At 39.2% G+C, this 21,690-nt stretch overlaps 2 protein-coding genes across 8 annotated transcripts in view; both read right to left on the bottom strand.

Moving 5' to 3' along the window:
* stxbp5a (syntaxin binding protein 5a (tomosyn)) overlaps positions 1-1,570 on the bottom strand; it is a 105,853-nt gene extending 104,283 nt beyond the window's left edge. For 3 of the 4 annotated variants that reach the window (XM_028040391.1, XM_028040393.1, XM_028040392.1), the window contains exon 1: positions 920-1,570. In XM_028040391.1, coding sequence (XP_027896192.1) covers positions 920-1,069 — 150 coding nt within the window. In that variant the 5' untranslated portion in view covers positions 1,070-1,570. The remainder of the gene's footprint in view (positions 1-919) is intronic. The other variant, XM_028040394.1, reaches the window with a different exon arrangement.
* Positions 1,571-16,589: 15,019 nt separating this feature from the next.
* Positions 16,590-21,690, bottom strand: part of adgb (androglobin) — a 35,618-nt gene continuing 30,517 nt past the window's right edge. For all 4 annotated transcript variants that reach the window (XM_028040755.1, XM_028040756.1, XM_028040758.1 and 1 more), the window contains 5 exons: positions 21,519-21,674; positions 21,315-21,387; positions 21,123-21,225; positions 17,991-18,174; positions 16,590-17,847 (listed from right to left, as the gene is read on the bottom strand). In XM_028040755.1, the coding sequence (XP_027896556.1) occupies positions 17,686-17,847; positions 17,991-18,174; positions 21,123-21,225; positions 21,315-21,387; positions 21,519-21,674 (678 nt within the window). In that variant the 3' untranslated portion in view covers positions 16,590-17,685. The remainder of the gene's footprint in view (positions 17,848-17,990; positions 18,175-21,122; positions 21,226-21,314; positions 21,388-21,518; positions 21,675-21,690) is intronic.

Below are 21,690 nucleotides of genomic sequence, written 5' to 3'. Positions count from 1 at the left end.
GGGCCGGACTCCTGCAACTTTTAGATGCATCTCCACTTCAACACACCTGAGTCAAATAATGAGGTCATTAGCAGGACTCTGGAGAACCTGACTGCACTTGGGAGGTGATTCAGCTGCTGGATTCAAGTGTGTTGGACCAGGGAGACTTGCAAGAGTTGCAGGACACCGGCCCTCGAGGACCAGGATTGCCCACCCCTGCTCTAGATGGAGAGATGCAGACATTTTTTTTATTTATTTTTTTTTTTCATTATATCCTACAAACAGGCTCCGAGTCACTTCAGGCAACATCACTCCCTGCAGGACAGAGAGCCTGGTAATGTTTTTTTATGTGTGAAGAGTGGAGTTAAGATGTGCGCATTTTGGGGGGGGGAGAAGGTGAGGGGAGTGTGTGTGAAAGGAAAGACACATGCACATGATAAGCGTTTCGCTAATCCAAACCCATCAGATTATGCAAGAAAGGATCAGTTGTGCCCAGCCCCTTGATATGACAGTTCAGACCATGCACACACACGGCAAACTCTGACATTTTGCACAGAGTGTACCAACGCATGTCACCATACTGTGACCAGATGACTGGGAAAAGGTTCAAAAATGCAACCAAACTGAAACTGTTTCGAGCGCACAGTCACTTCACCGTAAGATTTGCCTCTCAATGGATTTACAAACTAAAATGCAATCAGTGAACGGTAGATTCTCCCCGTGTCTCTTTAAAAAAACAAAACACCTGGAAATAGGTGATGAAGATTTGAAAAGAACAAAGGATCTCCTAATAAATATATAATTATTTGCAGCTTTCCCGCATCGTGTGCATCCTGGAATGGGATGAGAGCAAGCCAAACAAAAAATAAAACGGCGCACACAGACAGGATGGCTTAGCCGGAGTCCCAACGAGCTGATAAGAATCAGAAGTCTCCCCCACCTTGCAGAGCTGGAAATGCTCGGACTGGAGCGTCTCCTGGACCAGGTTGTTCTCCTGGGGCCCTACTTGGACAGACGGCGTGGAGGAGGAAGAGGAGGAAGACGCCTCTTTCAAGCCGTCCAGCACCTTCCTGATGTTAAACTTCTTCATCTCCTCGCCGCGCAGCTCAGATTTGAAATCACCGGCAAACGGGGGTGGGGGAAAAAGAAAGATGAGGGCAGCCCACTTTCTTCCCCACGAGCACGCACGCACACACAGACGCGCGCTCTCTGTCTCCCCTGATCTGCCCCGCGAGCGTCACATCTTAGTGCCTCTCCTTTAGCGCAGTGTCCATGCTGGGAAGGTTTCGGCGCGCGCCGCACAGGTCGCCTCTCTAAGAGGGGAAAACGTGGAGGCTGGCGTATAATTTGCTCGAATCCGTGCTCGCTGCGTCTCTCCTCTCTACCACCACTGCGTCTCGGCTTCGCTCCCCGCCCCTCTCGGACTGTGTGCGCCCGCGTTTGCTCAGCCAAGGCGGAAACGCGGCGCAGCGGTGGAGAAGCTTCTGCTCTTGCGCATGTCTGACAGAATGGAGGTTTCTACTAAAATCCTGCCACCTTTCCAGCCCATGCCCTCCCTCTCTCATTTTTTTTTTCCATCTGCCTCCAGCGACAACGCCCCCTCCCTGCCTTAATCCCCCCGCCCCTTTTCGCGGCCACGTTGTGGAGTTTTGCTCCGCTGCACCTGGTGATGCGGGGATGCTACAGCTTTGTGAGTATCCTGCGTGGGGAAAGACGAGCAAACAAACCGCTGCTTCTGCACCATTCTTTTCCATTGCACCCAGGTCCTGTCAGCTCGTATGGAAGACTGTCCATGGAAACACCAGGAAGTAGTGGTGAAGGTGAATTAAATGGCAAACTGCTCACTTTGTAAAGTTAACGTGAGGTTTATATTAATAACTAAAATAATTATCAAAAAGTTACTTTATTTGATTGATGATACAGAAAGTGATACATTTTGAAGTAGAGATTTTAGAAAATCTGAATAGTACATAAGACCAACATCTCCTTTGCTTTTACACATCTTTCTACCAGGTTTTCCCATCCTCTCAACTTTCCATTCACATACATAAAACCAGTAAAGATATTGGCAACAACATAAAATTTCTGTTAAAAATCTTCCTTGACTGGTTTTGTTTTTCTGAGAAACTATATGTGGGTTTTCGTTTAGTGGTAATCAAAATTAGAAACTATTTACAATGTCACTCTACGCAATTAATCTCTATACTAGTTTTACACTATAAGTTGAAATGCTAAAGGAAACTATCTCATTAAGATGTACTTGTCAGGAGAAATTAAGCTAACCTGAGCACATATATTTTGTATAACTTGTACTTTTAAATTGTGCCTGAACACAATTTCAGTTTCCTAGTTTTAGAGAGGACACAATCAACAGTGTTCTGGATTAGCTGCAGCTGTCTAACTTTTTAGGGAGACCTGTGAAAACACTGTTTCAGTAATCAGTTTTTTTGTGGGGTTTTTTTTGCCTATGGTTAACGAATGGAGGAGTTTCTCAAACTCTTGCTGAGACGCTATCGTACTTTAGTCCTGGAAAAGTTCTTCAGGTGATAGAAGACCAACTTTGTAACTGTCTTTTTGTGACTCTGGTCCATCATTACACCAAGATTCTGGTTCTGGTTGTTCAGAAGTTTTTAGCTGTAATAGCTGAGGCTGTGTACTGAACTCTTGATTTTCCTCTTTTGTTCCAAAATTAATTACTTATTAAGAAGAAAGTTATGGCACATCCATGCACTGATTTGTTCTAAGCATCTGCTCTCTATAATCTATGCATGTGTTCACATTCACCTGGCATTGTATTAGAGCTGTGTATCATCTGCATACTTATGGTAGCTATTACTTGTTATAATCTCAGCTAGCAGGAGGCTGTAGATATTAATGAAAAGGGGCCCCAGGATGGGATACCCTGCATTTTTAAAAGTAGATGGTCAAATACAAAAGCCACTCTTCTGATACAAACTGAGACTTTGTACTGTAAAATGAAAGGTAAAAAAACGGTACAACCACACATTTTCTTACATGAAAACAACTGTATTGTCATAACCCACCACCATGAGTCTTCTTGGCATTTTTTTTCTTTTACTACCATAATAAAGGGTTTTGTGAATCACAAACCTCAGATACTAGCTTCAACCATCACCTGTGCCCACCACTGGTGAGCGGACTCAAAGGCATACCAACAGAGCCGAAAGCCACGTCAAAGGCCACCTTTATTTTTTCAAGATAAATTAATATGTTTCCTGTTTTCATGCTGCTGTTTTAAATGTGGGCACAATTGCAATGTTCAGTCAATGAGCTTGGCAATTTTGTTAAAGCAAACAGAATAATGCATTAGGATTCTGGCGGAAAGCATCTGGTTGTTAGTATGAAATCCAGGCCCTGGGCAGCACAGTTGCTTTTAATAAGACGATTATGAGAAAGACAGCGTCACTGTGGTCGGGAAATTGTTGATAGAGAGCCATCATGAGAGAGGCTCTGTCAGAGTGAAGACCTTTATCTCATTTAGAATCTGCAAAGGAAAACTGATTGTGAGGAAAGTTTTGAACATAACAATAATGATCTGAAGACTGTATTTTAATTAGGATTAGTCCTAATAGCAAAGAACTGTTTGATCTCATAATGACTGTTTGGCCTAACAATGATGCAAAACTAAGACTTATTTTAATCAAATCATCTTCACAAAAATATTCACAAACTTACCGTTATTTTTTTTTCTTTTTTACATAAATGTAAATGTGTTTTTGATTTCTAGTATTCTAAATTAGCACGTGATTGTTAATGTAACTATAAAACCTGTTAGAGTTGACAAAAATTGTCCTCAAGTAAGAGTAGGGCTACTTCAACATATTTTATTCAAGTAAAAGTATAAAGGAGCCGTCCAAGAAATTACTCAAGATTTAAAAAGAATTTAATAAAAAGGTTACTCGAATGCTGAGAAACTGAACAGATCATCTGATTCAATATTTTAAAATTATGTCATCAGACTGAAAAAAAAATTTAAGTTCTGCATATTAAAGATTAAAATAAAAATATTTCCCAGTAAATCCTTATTAAAAGGGAAAGATAAAACAGCATGTACATATATATGTATAATAATGTCTATGTGTGGCTAAAAAGTTAGTTGCCAAAAAGAACGATGCATTCATTTAAATGTTTTTGCTCAAACTAATCTGGACTGGACTCATGGGTTAACAAAAGTTTGGCTAAATAAAGATAAGGTCATTTGACTTATGTTTCTAAATTAATTCTTCGGAGGCTATTAAACGTATAAGACATTAATCCCCTTTCTTCTGTCAGCCAACAATCAATCACTTTCTGGAAATCTTCAGCCATTGTCCTGTTTTCCAAACTAGGTTTAGTTCATAACCTCACTTCAGCTCAGTATGTTAGTAAGGTCACAGATGAACATATGAGCTTTGACAAGCTCAACTGGGGCAGCTCATGCCTGAGTGACACTGATGTTCCCACCTGTTTACTAACTGGCCCATGTTAGACAGGTGCCTGCTGGCTGTAGGGACAGAGGTGAAGCAGTGGAAATAATAGGCGTGTTTGTACCCTGGCTTCCTAACACCTGATGCTTAGTCTGGCAAAAAGTAAAAAAAAAAATAAAAACTCCTCCATTTTGGCTTGTACAATTGCCTTTCTGTGTGAGCTGATCTTTAAATAGAAGGGCATGCAAAAGATTTTAAAATGTCTGGGGAGCAAATCATTATTTCAGGAATCAGAACGATGGGGCTTGAGAACAATTGTTGCCATGCTTATTTGCATAATGAGCAGTGATCGACTACTCGCATCTTCCAGGCCACGGCCGATATCACCTGATCCTAAATGCATCACCGTGCAGACAAAGCTGCCTTATTAGTCGATCCTCGGTTGCGTGTGAGTGCATGTTGTGCAAGGGGGAGAGCTTTGGGCCACATCGACATCGCTGATTTAATTTAGCACCATTGTGTCGTGGCCAGGCCATTCATCTGGCTGCGTCATATGCATTTGTGTGCGTTGGATTTGCTGGCTGACTGCTGTGTTTGTACGTGTTGATAAGGGCTTTGCACTGTGCCTGCGCGGTTGGGGGTTTCTTTTTTTTTTCTTTTTTTTGTTGTCTGACAATGTTTTTAGGTATGGAGTTTTGCTGATTTGTCATGCAGAGTCATAGCTGAAAAGCAGCAAAACAAGGAGACTGTGTTTATTTTGGGAAATAAAATCTCATAATGCAGGATTTATTTACTCATTGTCTGTGTGAATTCTTTAATGCAACCAGAAGTGCTCATAACCCTAAAAGTCCAGGCTTTAAGCTATAGCGAAACCACTAGGTTTTGTGAAACTAGAACATGATGCACTGTGATGAAAGGGTTTTCAAAACTCCAGGGAATATTCAAGATTGGAAACTTTCCATGGCAATTAACATGAATATATTGCAATAAAACTGGAATTTAAAACATTGAACACTGAAAGTTAACATTAAGTTGTTTTGGTTGAAAAAATGATATGAATTCATGAAATACAACTATGTTTCATGAAAGTATACTTGGGAATATCTACATTGCACACAGCAAACTGCTTACTGCAGGACAATTGAGGCCACACCCTCTGCCCGCACTGTGCATTTCTCCATCACATCCATGGATGTTTTCAAACACTGAAACCACATTTCTGAGTCTGAATTTAGCCATGACAGATGAGATTGTTGGATAAATGTGTTTGGTATGTAATATTAAAGACTAGCAAAGATCACATGGGTTTTTGCCCATGACATTTCTACAATAGTAGAAATAAATTGTCTTTACTGTTATTACGCATGCTGTATACACAATGACAATGATATGGTTATTTATGGAATATGTTATGTCTAAATAAGACAGTTGGCTTAAAAAAAAGCAAATGTCAAAATAATTACCATAAATATTATTTTCACAAAAAGATTACAATTTGGAATGTTTAGGAAAATTTGCCCACTTAACTTTCTATAGAACGTGTTTGAAAATGGACAAGAATTTAGCTTCTCCTTTGAAATGCAAGTGATAACGCTATCTGTAGACTTTTTAAAACCTACTTGTAGGTATATTAGAAATACATATTTATATGTACTTCACAACAGACACGATTATATTTATCATTCTAAATTGCTCTCATAACTGTTAAGCATCAAAAATGTGGCTTAATTCCTCTTGAATACATTAAGAGAGTACAAACAGAAAATCCTCTTTCACTGTATGCAGCACTTATGCAGATGAATGCAATCAGCAGGCTACTCTTCACCTCTGCAGTTTTGGCAGTGTTTGAATATTGATCCAAGTAAACAAGCCAGAAGAACAGGAACATTGGATTTTGGTGTGAATGGTTGAGGAAATAATCTAGTGTTAATTGCAGGTCAGAGGTGCTGACAGATGAGCCAAAAACAATTACAGTAAACTCTGAGTGCATCAGGCAAGCTCTGGATTCAAATGGTGGACTGACTTATATGTGTGCAAAACCAACAGTCATGGTAGATATACGTAATTTAGATAAAATAAAGAGCAGCAGAGCCAAAATAATTGTTTTGCATTTTGTTTTGGGTTTTATGATTTTATGTAAACACAGATGGCGAGATGTATTGTCAGACATGAAAAGACCAACCAAAATCAGCTCATCTCTATGGATTATGCAGTGGCTGGCATAAGGTTTAAGATTATTCCATCACATTAGCCTATATATTTATATAAACACACATCCATCTTGTCTTTCAAGTCCTACAGTGGAAATCTGGATGATCTCTAACACATAAGGTCCTCAATCTATTTACAGTTCTTTGCAAAATAGATTGCAAAGAACTATTTGCAATCTATGGGGCATTTTCCCCATTGAAAATGCAAACTATAATGCAATTATTTTTATTTGACAGACACAACATAATTATACATAATAACAAAGAGAAAGGCCAACATTGATTTTCAGCTGTTTTTTAAATAAAAAAATGGAAACATTTGAATTGTGTGGCATGCATTTGCATTAAGCAATAAGTTTTACAATCTCTTTTAGCTACAATTATTGCTGCAAATTATTTGAGGTCATTTTCTCCCTGATGTGAGGTGTTAGTATTTCATCTCATGCAATAGAAAACTAGCAAAAAACCTAAGTAGCTCAGTTTTGGTTTCGTCTGACCAGAGCACATTCTTCCATCTTTTTGCAGCATCACCTGCATGGCTTGTGTCAAACTGTTGTGGCTTTCTTTCTGCAGTTTTCTTCTTACCACTCTTACAAAAAGGCCAGATTGGAGGAGTACACCTTTAATAGCTGCCCCGTGAACAGATTCTCCCAGCTCAGCAGTGGTAGTTTGCAGATTCTCCACAGTTGCCTCTTTCCTGCACCACCGATTTATTATTTCCTTTCTCAGGTTGTCAGTTTAGGTGTATGATCATATCTTTGCTCGATTTACATTTAGCTTGGAATATTAGCCTAAAGAAATTACGGTAAAGAAGAAAACTTATTCTCAATGAAATACATTCATATTTGTGGCTGTATTGTGAAAGAAAAAAACCCATTAAGGTCTGAATTGTCACTGTAATTTATATATATTGTCTGCATAAAACCATGTAGAATAAGTGTCTTGGCATACAAAATACCCTCAAGTGAACTTATCCCCTTAAAATCTCACAGATGACCGAATAGGAATGGACCTTGTCGGACTCTCACACGTCTAGGACTGATCCAGTCCCAGCACTCGGCATCACAGCAAGCCCTGTTTGACCCCTACAGCAACAAAGTCCCTGTGCTGTCTAGAGAAAGTGAAAAACCCAGGGGGACATGTAAGGAGGGAGAATGTCAGGTTGCAGAGAGTCGGGCGTGTGCCTGTCATGCAGAAGGACTGGAGGGATGTGGCCTTCTGCCCTTCCTGGCAGCTGTAGTTAATCACGCACATCAGAACCCACCTGAGTTTAACATTTATGACCCCGAACCTCCCTGCGTTGTCCAGCTGCCGTTCCCGCCAACAAGTGATTGTCCAGGAAATGTGCGGCCATACATCATCAGCTCAAGAAACCCGCTCGGCACCTGGGGCTGGTGATTAAAAGGAAACGTGAAGAAGACACTCGTGCAAAAAGCTGTTTGTCACATGGGTGTTCCAGTCACACAAACAGCCGGAGACCAAGGAGGAAATGTACAAAGCAGGAAAAAAAAAAAAGGATGCCACTTAGATTATACATACACAGCTGTTAACGAGCCATCGCCCTTGAGGGAATTAGGCGCGGCGTGTTTTTAATGTCAGACACGTATGTAGATGTGTTTCATGTGAAACACAGCTGAATGGCACATCTGTAAGTGCCCCACCTCACTGTCCTCACTCTTATGGCCGTGGTGAGGCTTATAAATATTGATGGAAAAGATGAAGCGGTGGAGGAGGAGATATTCAAAACAGGGTAAAGCCTTCATCATGTTCACACAGCTCCTCATTAGAAAGGCAGCGGAGAGCCCTGACAAGAATCTAAGAGAAAACGTGCATCTCCTGGGAAGATGTGCTGTTATATTGGATTTTTATTTTATGTCAAAAGGTCATAAGTGCTTAAAATGCCAGAAAAGGCTCATACTGAGGTGTTTGTGCAAACAGCTCAGGGGATAGATATGACACGTCAGCTTGTCACCACTCGGGGCAGCACAGCTGGTTTCCAATAATCAGCCAAGGCGATAGGATGGTCATCAAACTGCACACACACCCCCCCACACACAAGCATATAAACACAGTGGAGCAGATGGATGCCACTAATAAACCAAACGGCATTGCCAGTGCCGCCATTGCTGTGAAGCTGAGCCTCTCCATGGACAGATTCAGATTCAGAAAGAAGCCGCAGTCGGTATTAAGTTGACTTGAACCAGTCATCTGGAGATTGAAGAGGCATGAGAGGTGAATAACACACTGGCCTCGGATCAGCTTCACTGACTCAGTGATTTGAGACAGCCACTGCTGTTAGTGCTTTGTAGAATCAGAGGCAGGAGTCCAATACAGTCAGTCAGAGGCTATCGAGAGTTTAATGTTTCTCTTCTGGGTTGTCTACATTTAAAAGTAAATGCGGTGGCTTGCAAAAGTGTGTATGCAGCTTGAACTTTTACACATTTTGTAATATTACAACCACAAACCTTACACTGGATTTTTCTTGTACCAAAACAAACACCAAACTTTGCTAAAAACGTTGCTAGTAATTATGTCTCTTTGTTCCCTAAAACCAAAGCAGCTGTTTGTTGTTTATCATCTGGACAGTTTAAATACAAGTAAACCAGAGAACACACAATTATGTATCTCTGTGCACAGCAGAAACATGGCTCCTGTTGCCTGAGAGAGTAATAATCAATACGGAGCTCTGTGTAGGTTATCAATGATCCCCCTGTGCAGCCACCTGCTGTTTGTGTTAGCTTGAATCAATTCACACTTTATCATATCAGTATTTCACAGTGACCTTGCCAGGGCCGCAGGTCTGGTGTGAGACGACACGTGAAACACCACCTTCCTCCACATATTAGAAGTGAAGGTCTGTCAGGACGTGTTAACATAATCCAAAAGCTAACGCGGGCCTGCTGTGAAATCTAGCTCAGGACTGTTGAAAGAGGATTTTGAGGGATTTTAATTATTTTTTTCCCTTGCAGAGCACAAATGGAGCGATCGTATGGAGGACTACTCTCATCCTGTGGCCTCTGATTGTAAATTAAGCTGAGAAATTATCCCTGGTGATTGGCAAAGGCCATTGCACAATCCAATATAGAGGAATGAAACTTAGATTCCTGTTTTATTGGCAGCCCAACACCTCCAGGCTCTGTTGTGTAAACTGAGTCTGTACCGCTGAATTAATGCAATCATCTCCAACATGAGGCAATTAAACAGCAATTCAAGCTGTCACTGTGATGCTATTTGAGGAAATTGTGTGTATCCCTGCAGCCAGCTATCTATAGATCCTGCTTCATCCACATGCTGGTTGAGGCCGAGCATCGAGACTGGAACATCAAATGATTGAAGTGGTTCAAAAGAAAGTTGCTTATTTTAATATCAAACAAAGGTAGCCAAAGGGAGCAGAAAATGCAGATTCCAAGTGATGATTTTATTTATTAAGCAAAACAATCCAACTCTACCAACTATTTCACTGGCTACAGAAAGGCTTAGTGATGCACAATATAAGTTATTACCAAATTATTTTGGTAGATTGATACATCATTAACATATTAAAATATTTTGTGATTTATTTTTTCTTTGTACTGCTCAATAATCAATCTTTGAGATAAAAGGAAATAAGAATGTGTTCAGGAAGACTTTGCTGATGTTTGTAGCCATCTACAGTATAAAGTGGTTTCTACACTTTTTGGGACAAAGACACAAATTTCTTTGAGCTATCCCTCTGCTCATCATTTAAAAATCTAGAATCAAACCATTCAGGGATTAATAAGTGTACATTGCAATCCTTTGTTTACTTTTCAATGCCATAGTCATGTGAGGGCACCATAATATTTGGAACAATGGACTTCCCGGGTGTATGTGATAATCCAAGTGTGATTAATTGCTTCGGTTGTTCAGAAATACCAATAACTGGCCTTGCTTCTGTAATTATTGTTGTTCATCATATGGAGGAAAAATGTCCCAGTGAAACTCCAGAATGTCACCGGACAAACCAAAGAAGAACAAATGTGCTGTCGAGCTTAGTAATTACAAACAGACTATCGCTCCAAAGAAGACCTTCAATGTTGAGTGATAGGTATTTTCCTTTCGAACCTAAATAAAAGAAAGAACCACAGACAACGTATATGAATTTTACGTGGAGCTTTTGCAAAAGGGAAGGCTCTATCAAACTTCTCCTCCGATCAGTTCCACAGAGCGTTCTGGGCTGCCCTTACAACGGCTCCTGTTTTTATTGTCAAATAAGGACAGGCAAGGGGGCAGTAAGGAAAAACAACAGAGGTCGTAAAGCTTCTAACCCAAACATCTAACAACCCAGGTCCAGATGTGATATCTGATCAAAGGTCTGAGCCCGGTTCAAATCTCGGTCAATACTGTCAAGAAAACAAAATACGACTGCTCACAGGTGGTTACTAAATTAGGAGGTGTTCTTGCAAAAGGGTTTAAAGTCTGAGAAACTCAGTGTTATCTATTTCTCGTAAAGTTGAACAGACAGTAGTGACCTCCAGGTCATTTAAAGAAGAGAACACTTTAAACAGAAGATCACAAAGATCTATAGACTTAATGTGAACTAGAGTAAGAAAATAAAATGATAATACTAAAAAATCTCTAACATTGAGGACTGAAGAATTATCTATATGGTAATAAATACAAAAAAACTCTTAGCAACTCAGTAGATTAGAAAAAGTCTACATCTTGCCTTTTTGCAGAAAGGCACATGCTTAACTAAAAGACGCAAAAGTTATGAAGTTTATACTTTAAAGATCCTGCACAATTATTTAAAAGTCTGTTAAATGGAAAGATGATACGACAAGAAGAAAAAAAATGCCCAAGATGCAAATCACATCAGATTCTTAAGTAAACTCAAGGTTGGGTGTGCCAATTGATAATAGGACTGCTGAGGGCAGGTTGCCCCAACAAATTGTGAGCTGTGCAGAAACATCTGCCTGGTTTCCAATAAGTTCCTCCAAACTCATTGGAGAGTGCATCGTCCTGCAACAAGATAGTTATGTCAATAATGCTGCTGGAACGCAGGAGCTCCTCATTTCTTAAAAGTGAGTTTTCTTCAACAGCCAAGTTCACTTCCATATGTAGAAGAAGAAACTTAAAAAGAAAAAGCCCTCACAGGGTTGAGCACCAGATATGTCCAAAGAAACTTAGCATGTCGCTGGAACAATATGTTTGCTAAAATAACATGACAAAACTGCTGCCATTGATATGGCATTGAAAATCTCCATATTTAAACAGCATAAGGGAAGTCAAATATGCAATAATTCTCAGTAGGGAGACAGACCAACAATGGGGAATAGATAAAAATATACCAATTGAGCTACAGTGCCTACAGCACCATGTTTCATATGGACATTACAGTTTAATAATAAACGTCTGTTGTGTTGTGCAGTGATGTGCAGTCTTAGAGGGAGAGTAAACTGAAGGGAGGGATGGAAAAAAGTTCTTCATTAAAATGGAATTACAGAATTAGCGGCCATCATTTCACTGCCACACCTCACATGACAGCATGCCCACACATACACACGATCCTCTGATCCCCTCTGGTGTAAATGTCAACCTAAGCTTTTGCTCTGAATAGGGACTTGCCGCTCTGCGCTGGTGCCAGTGTTGAATCCTGAAGTGCATACACAGGCTCAGGCACAGTTTATAAATCTGCCCCAACATGTGCTTTCTTAGCCATGCTTAAATATTGACGTGGTCTGACCTTCGCTTCTTCCTTTGGACCTCTATGAGCTAGTGGCTTGGAGGCATCATTAAGTGACAGCCAGAGTGAAATAAAATTGTTGTTCACAAACAAACTTCTGAGGCCTTAAAAAAACATATATATATATATATATATATATATATATATATATATATATATATATAGACATACTGTATATATGTATGTATGTATATATATATATAAGTGTAACTTTTGCCTGTGCCCACCTAAATCTAATTTGTGACAAAAATGTGAAAAAGTTGAAGTGGCACAACTGTTAATCTTTTAATTATCAGAACTGGTTTAGTTTAAGAGAACCTCACAATTTTTAAGCTTTTTTCTTTTACAGGCTGTTGATTTTTCACTTCTGTCGCTTATCTACAGCGATAGACTCTCTATTTTAGCTGACGGGGGAGATGATCCTTGCTGAGGTTTGATGGAGTCAGACATTGGTAGCAGTAGTAAAACAAGTAGGATAATGGTGAGAGATAATGAGACAGCAAGGCAGCAGGCTCCGTCTAAAAGTGAGGTGGCAAACAGCCTCCAGGGATGGGATGTAAATAACTAACTTTGTCTTATTACGTGTTTCAAGGTGAACTTTCAATCCCTATTGCTTCAAGCAGCGGGCTCTTCACTAGTTTATGAGGGGGGAGATTTGGTTTTAGGTTTATGATAATAGAATAAGATTATAGATATATTTGAGACGGTTAGAGCAGCTGCAGAATACCTTACAAACTATATGTACCACTGAGTTGAGTCTGTAAAATGTCAAATATATGTATATTTTAAATCTAAAACTGTTAAATCTACTTATGTATATTATTTTTTTCCCTACACAAAGGATTAGAAGTAAAACTTTCCCGAGAAACTGAGATCTGGTTGAACTTGAACGCTACCTAAAAGTAAAGGTTAAAGAGACTAAGAAATGATAGTAAGTCAATGTAATGTCCTCTGAAGACATGAAAGCACATTTCTCGTGAGGTGGAAGTTTCAGGGGAGCATCGATTACTGCAGCAAAGCTTGGGCATTACTCTCTGAGCTCTCACCTTTTACCACTTTAGCCTTATCATTCGAAAAACACAAAGGCTTGGCCTTTTCTTCTTTGTCGTCTGAGTTGAGTCTTAGCTGTGACAACACAGACTTCTCGCTCCCTAAGCCGCGCTGCTTTGTATTTTATCAGCATAGGAAGCTCAGAGGACAGATCTCGGGAGACATTCAGTTCCAGAGGGAGAGACAACAACACAATGCTACAGAATGTTGAGTCAATATGCAAAAAAGAACCCATTGTCCATGTCGCACTGACAGTACTGGGGTTAGTTTATGTGTGATTATGTACGTGCTGAAAAAAGACATAAAATGTGTGTGGAGGAAGGAGGTGAGGACGAACAAACAACTGCATCTTCTTTGCACAGCTTGAAAGACTGAATGAGAAATAAGTGGACATGTTCTAATAGTGAATCTCCATGACTGAGATGCTGACAGGTGGATTTAGCTCACAGACGCAGCAGGACAGCTGTGCACTCTGTTTCACTTCATTTCTTTCAACTAACGACAATCACACAATGTATTAAACACACAGTGACTCATCAGGGGGACATCCGGTCTAATACCGATGAGTTTTTGGTTAGTTATGCAAGGATTGAGTGTGCTGATAACCAAGTGGTTATGATGAGTAATTTAAATTTGACTATATTTTATTCCTGTCAAGTGTTTATGCATTGCTGGTAATGCTGGAGTCGACCTGCTAAAGTATCTTATATTGATTGTCCAACACTCCAGCAAATACAATTTTAAAAGGTTTTGTTGTATTAATTACTATCTGGAGATAGATTAGACGAACAAATAGAAATGCTGAAATCAGATGAAACAACATGGTGGTATGCATGCATGGTTTCTTTTTGCCTTGCAAAAGTACTTATCCCCCTTCAACTTCCTATTTTGTCTCAGAAAAAACATTTATTTTATAAAGTCTGAAATAATTGTGACAAGGAAAGAAGAGGATATTGATATATACTTTTAAATTCTGCTCAGAAGTTAACTATTCTGTGAAGGTCTCCGTGTTTTAGCCAACATTGATGAATATTCAGGATCATACAACTCAAGAAAACACTTGAAATGTCAGGAATGAAGTTGTGTGGCTGCATACAAGAACTAATGCAAGTATAACCTATTCCAGGTAGAATTTTTTGAATAATTATTTAAATTCCCCCTGTGTTTCATAAAGTATTTTTTTTTATTTTGCAGAATAAGTATATATTATAAGAACCAATACTCTTTAATCATTCACTAAGCAGCAGAAAGAAAACTGATTAAAGCATCCTTGAATTATTGCCCAGACAATGGAGAGAGTCTCCCCAGCACTCCAGGAATGTGTATCTACTTTCACTTAATTTCATCATCCATCTACAACGTGGGTCCATTTAAGAATCAAATATTTTCTTATTACTTGTGGGAAGTCTCTCTCACTCTCTCTCTCTCTCACACACACACAAAGCGAGTTGCTGTGTGTCCTCTTGCTTTCAAGGTTAAACTGGAGTTCCTGTGACGCTCACAACGCATTTGCATCAAACCACAAGCCAACAGCTGCCAATTAACACACAGCCTCTCCGTTAATACACACATGCCACCGCCACTTAGAGAGTCAGAAGATCTCTCTCTCTTGTAGCAGGCAAAATACTGCAGCATGCAAACACTCATGAAAACATGATTTTGGTGCAGGGTAGACATAACTGACTGGCTAATTGTTTTCGACAGGAGCAGTGAGCTGGGGAAGCGAGAGCAGTGCAGACATGCACCAAACGAGATTTTTAGCATTTGTTTTGTCGTGCAGGTACAGTAAACGGGTAAAAAACTGTGGTTGACTCAGTGAGCTCTGACACACAGCTCATAACACTCCTCACATGCCAACACTGTACTACAGGTAGCTGCAGATAAAGAGTGGTCAAACTTTCATGCATGTGTACATATGTATTCAAACTATTCTGAAATTTGAAACAATGCAATTGTTATAACACTCTTTTGTGTGCACTTGAAGTCATCCACCTTAAAAAGCTTCAACTTTTTGCTGAGAATAATCTGTGCACTGTCAGACACACAACTCAGAAGCTTTGGATGAGAATACCGCAGGGTGGAGCTGTGGGAAAATAAAGATAACTCTGCTCTATTACACACATGCCACAAAAATACATGCACAGCATAATCCAACATAACCTTCAGACAACAACAGTGAATAACCAGTAGACATGTTAATGACAATTTATTAATGAAGGCAGCCACTAGATGGCATCATCCTTCCTTTCATTTCCAATTTTCATTCTCATTTGTCAGCCGAATCTGATAAAGAAAACCCCACGCACTCTAAATACTAAACTAAAAACAGACCACTAACATTAATTTGCTTCACTTAAAAAAGAAGGGAAAAAAATATTTGTTATGAAGTCAATGGAGGCTCTGCTTGACCCTTTAATAGCTGTGTGTGATTGAGTCCATGTTTGTTTTGTTTAAAATCCTGCATAGCTTTTAACAGACATGTAATTTCTGTCTCTAGATGTCTGAAACCAGCAGACACAAACCCCCATATTCTTGAAGCTGTATTTGCAGTTAAAGGTGAACATGCAAACTATTGATCCATATGGGGACGATGTTCCTTCCACTTTCTAATTATGGACTACTTTGACGTTTACGGTTTTAATCTGCCAAAATGTTTAAAAGTCTTAGGGGTATGAATACTTCTTTAAGGTTTTGAAAATGCAACACATTCACCCTGAGGTTTTCTCTGCTACATTTTTCTCAAGCCTCACATTGTCTTGCAGAGTGTGACTGTGGCAGGTTTCAGAGAGACTACAGTTTATCTACTGACCAATCAATCAGTGGCACTCAGCTTGTGGGAGGTCTGCGTTATTCGACAAGACTCGAGTCAGACAGTCAATACAATGACCTTCATCCAAACAAAAGATTAGCCAAATCTGATAGGCACACTAAGGCATTCTGGCAGACGCAAAGAAAAACAAGTGAATCCAAAGAAGAAGTCAAAGCTACTAACAGATTTTTTTCTGTCTGTAAATGAAAGTGAGGTTTAACAATCTTCACCAGACATGTCAATGTAATGTAAAATATTTTGTATTTTAGAATTTTAAAAAATTATCATTCTTATTACTTGTGGTAAAACTGTCTCAATCTTGGATAGTTATTTAGTAGGTTATTTCAGTCTGGGTCAGACCAAAACTAAATACCATTCATGACAAAATCCAGAACAAGAGTTGAAGATGATTTGGGTAGGAAAACATTAGAATTATGCATTATAAACTTTATTCAGGCTAAGTTATTAAATACAAGCTGAAAAATATGTAAATATGTTGTTACAATAAAAACTTGCAGATGAATAAAAATATAATTGAAAAGTTAATTTAGTTCAGTAACTCCACTCAAAATGTGAAACTCATAAATGCAGCATAATTTTAGACGGTAAATTTGGATGGATAAAGCCTATCAGATAGTCAGATTAGTCAGATCGTGTGTTCTAGTCTCTGTGCACTGTAGAATTGCAGTCTGTAAAATACCAGCAGCATTATTGGGCAGCTTTGGAGTTTACAGAAGCCTAATGAGACTAGAGAACACAGGGCAATCCAGATTGGCAAAACATGTCTTGTAAAAAAAAGTTTCTTTTGTTGTTGCAGACAGGTTACAGGTTCCAGACCTGTAAACCTGTCTTCAGGTTTACAGCTAATGAAAACCTGGAAACTAATTCATCAGAACAATTATGGTTCTCGAAGTCTGGAGGAAGAAAGGAAAATGAGAGACACCAGACCCATCGATGCAGATGAGTTGAAAGTCGCTATTAAAGTCTCCTGGACTTCCTCAACATCTCAGCAGAGGCACAGGATGAACACCTTGATGCTGAGGTACAATGTTGCACTAATAAAAGCTAAATCCATCCACATATTAGGTGCATATACTCAGTAGGCCAACATTTCTTTATCAAAGAATTCCAAAATTACATTTTCTAATAAACAATTTTTGGGGGGTTTCATTACCTGCAAGCTATAATAGCTAGATTTCACAGAAGTTCTAATAATTTGTGTAATAAAGGTTCCACTCTTTGAGTAGAATTATTCAAATAAATTCACTTTCCAATGACAATCAAATTGCTACACCTGGATGCTATAACAAATATCCATAAACAACTACAGAATGCAGTTTAAGTAAAGTTTAAAGTCATAAAACAGTATAAATGGACAAACAACTTTGAATTGTGCAACCAAACCTGTAGTTTGGCACTGTGCCATAAAGAACAGACAGGAAATAAAATTAGGATTCTTCAGCAAACTCGTTGAGGTGAACTGAGATTGAAGATCAAAGTCACTGATTACTTCTTCTTCTTGCCTTTCTTGCCTTGCTTAGAGGGTGTAGGAGGGGGTGGAGGTGCCAGCTCAGCCTCCTCCTGAGCTGGTTTATCTTCTTGCTCCTTTACCAACGTTAGACGGTTGCAAAATTCTTTGTAATCCTCAGATACTTTCTCACTGGTCTCCTACACACAAAACGGCAGCAGAGAGAAACAAATGACAGGAAGATGTCAAACCAGTGACAGATGTAGCAAACTTAGCTCATTATTGTTTTTTGTTTTTTTTTTTTCAAACAATTACAGACGACACTTGTATTCGTTTCACTGACCAGCACTTTCTCATACGTCTCGAGGTGACGCTTCTTTAGATCATATTGTTCAATCATGTGCTGCCTGTAGTGCTCCATTATGCTTTCACGGGTCACCCGGTAGTTGTGGATCTTTTCATAACGCTTCTCCTCCCTGGCCTCCTCTCCCTGTGAGTCCAATAGCTCTGGAACATCTTTCTGGCATCTGCATCCAAGCACAAAGTCTTGTTGAAAACATTGCAAGCACGTATGTGTGCATCACAATTTACAGTCATGTTGGCGTTTCACATCTTTCAGAGATGTCCCCTTTCAGAATGAACATTCATGAGTAAGTAGCACATTTTGGATCAAATTTATTCATTAACAGTGCACGGCAAAACTTTTTCTAATGTAACATTGTCCAACTCCAGAGGCTGGGTCCTTCATGTCAGAGGTCTGTCCAAAAATGCTCAAATTGTATAATTGTTTTCTCTACATCACGTGTCAAACTCAAGGCCCAGGGACCAAATCCGGCACGTCTTGAGTTTTTATGTGGCTCTGTAGACACAATTGAGGCTGTGCACTTTATTTCCATGTGGCATGGACATCACATCACTATTTCTTATTTTGGCATATCAAAAATTATTTTATATGCCTTTAATCCTGGAATCATGAAGCATTAAAACATGTGTTGCTTTTGCTTTGTATAGTGCATGCTATTTGGACCAAGATTGTGGAACTTTCAGTGTTTAAAAAGACTGAAGTTATTTTATTTTGTTTTATTTATTTTTTTGCTACATAATTAAAGATCACCTGACCAGCTGTGCATAACAACTCTATGAGTCTATGAGAAATTAAGTGGAACTGCCGTCAATTGGAGCTGCTCCAAGCATGCACCATGCGAAGTTCAGTGCATTTTCATTAGTGCAGGCACAGTGTCTGAATACTGGGTCATCGTTGCCATATTTAAGTGTCATTTGGGTAATTTCCATTGTATCAGCATGTGATTGATATGTCTTGTATAACGTCTCAAGGTTCAGGTGTTGAATTTTTAAAGTCATTAAACGAAACAAAAGCCAGTTTTAGCTGGACTGAAATGGTTATTGAAATGTATACTGTGCTTTTAATTTGTGCAGAGCAACACAAAGTGCAAACATTAACACTTCCAGTTGTAATTTAGAGTTGTACTTCAGACATGTACAGTTGAATTACCCAGGAATAGAACTAAGTAGCAAAGCAAGGGAAGAGGGACAGGAAGTCTTCTATTGGTAGGCAAATATGCGGATGAATTACATTGGCATATTTATAGATCCTTATTTACAGAATGTGGAAAATGTGTGAAATCATATATCCATCTGTGAATAAGAAGTGACAAGGAGCATTAATATGAAAGGGACAGATTGAAGATTTGAAAGGGGAAAAAAATAAGTGCAAATTAGCTAATTATACAGACAGTTGTGGTTGTCGGCTTTACTGTCACAATAATGTGTTCATGGAGGAAAAAAGTGCAGGTAGGATCCCAGGAGCAACACTGTGAATTTCAAAAATTTACTAAGGACAAAGCTTACAGGTAGACACAGGCAGGGCGGCAGAAAAGAAAAAGAAGAGACGTTAAATACACAGAAAATGTGTTTAGTGACATGGAAACCAGTTATAATCAGGGAGATGCCAAACAGCTGAGGAAGATGCTGAGCAGGGAACTGAGGGAAGGTGGCGCTAAAACACAGACTGGACACAGAGGAAGCATAATCAAAACACAAGGGGGAAAACCCCAACACACACAGACACACCCCCACCAACAAATAATGACATCTATGATTTAATGGATGACGTACAGTTGTGAAAATTTAGGAAACCCAATTAAAGTTATGGAGGTAAATATATGTATATATATATAAAAAATACTTGTGAGAAAAAAGTTGGAACACAATACTCACTAGTAGCTGGCTACATAAAACTAAACAATCATATCTTTTTAAATACAGAAATGTTGGCCTCCTGAAAATAGTAGGACAACTATTTGTCCTACTATATAGCATAAGTAACTGTATAGCATAAGTAATACATGGACGGCTTTTGGACTGCATTTTACTTGATTTAATTTACTTTGAATTGTTCAAATGACTAAAATAACTGAATGTTTTAATGACTTTAATTACATCCTAGTATATTCACATCAAATTTATTGAGCACTCTATAAATGTTTTTCCCCATGCAAATGGCTATTTTTACCTGAGGGGAGAAGAAAGTCAGCAAAGGTTAATGAACAATAGCCTTCTTGTATCTTTGTTACGGAGTGAGAAATTGTGTGAGTCTGAATAAGTATAACACAGCGTCCTGTTCCACAAATATGTAAGACTAGTGCACTGCTGGTTTCAACTGGTGCCTCTGACAGACCACTGCTTTGCATCATTATTTTTTTTTTAAATTGCTGGATAAGGTGTCTGCAGTCATACATGCCTGGACGTAGTAACACACCTGATCACACACACTTGCAAATGTCACAAGAGGATAAGAAAGGTGACGGAAAAAGGGCACATCTCTTTGGAGCAACAAACTCGTTGGGGCTCGGAAATAGCTCTCTAATTAACAGACCCAAATATTATCTAATTTGTCCTGTAGAGGGATGGACAATGGGAGAGGAGAAGAGAGGGAATAAAAGAAGGCATGTGAGAGATCCAGTGGGAACTCAGGTGAAAACTTTACTCTTAAAAATACTGACTATGACTAACTGCAATATTCATCTAGTTTAAGGTGTTATTTAAAGGTTGAGACTAACCACACAGTTCTAAATATGGAAAAACAGCAAAGCTAGGACCAAGCTGTGTGACTAGCCACCACTCTTTCGTTGATTCATAAACAATTATTCAAAACTTGCCCTCTGGACAGGATGCACTGCCCTTTCAAGATGTGGAAAAGTCAAGGGACATCTTTCTTCACTGCACTAATAAGAGCTAAGTTCACTTAAGGGAAATTACTCTAAAAGTTTTTCGGGTAGCTTTTTATCCACTCTGTGGTTACAAAAATGCATGTTTCTACAATGCATTATGTAACCTGAAACATCGATGTCTAAACACAAAATATCCCTCTATGAAATTAAGTCTTAGTACATCTGCAACTGCAACTAGAAACAGTATGAGCAGCAATCTAGAAGCAAAAAGAGCGAAAGCAGACCTGAACAAATGACTGAACTTTGTGTACAGATCTGGCATGGCTGGGGCGGTCATTTCACTGCTGGGTGGACTGGGCCGGGTGACTTGATCAGAGCTCAGTGTAGCTGCAAAGAATGAAATTATTGTATTTAAAAGGACAAAAGAGCTAAATACATGATTTTAAGTCTTTGTAGAATAATGCCATGACACTTGCTTTTAGGTGAAGTATGATGACCACGTTCCAGTTGCTTAACTTGATTGAGGAACTGGAGGCGGGACTGAGAAGCCTACAACAACAGAACAACATAGTCTCTGTAGCATTCTGTATGTCTGAGCAAATAATGCATCAAAATGTATTTTCATTTGTGGTAGGGATTATCACTGGATTTGAAATCTCTCTCTGGGTTATCTGGGCTACCTTTTCAAAACGCCCTGGCTCAGTCGTTTCCCAGGCTTTTTTCATGGATTTAATCTGGTCAATTCTCTCCGTATCTCTCTTTACTTCAACCCTCTCTGGGTTGGTATGGTCAGTGGTGACACGCAGCGTGTAATTTGGCTTAGTCAGGTCCAGGGTCTGTGCAGAGGTACAC

The sequence above is a fragment of the Xiphophorus couchianus genome, chromosome 15, assembly GCF_001444195.1.
Source record: "Xiphophorus couchianus chromosome 15, X_couchianus-1.0, whole genome shotgun sequence".
Lineage (NCBI taxonomy): Eukaryota > Metazoa > Chordata > Actinopteri > Cyprinodontiformes > Poeciliidae > Xiphophorus > Xiphophorus couchianus.
Note: the sequence above shows the minus strand (reverse complement) of the source record. Positions and strands in the feature narration are given on the sequence as shown.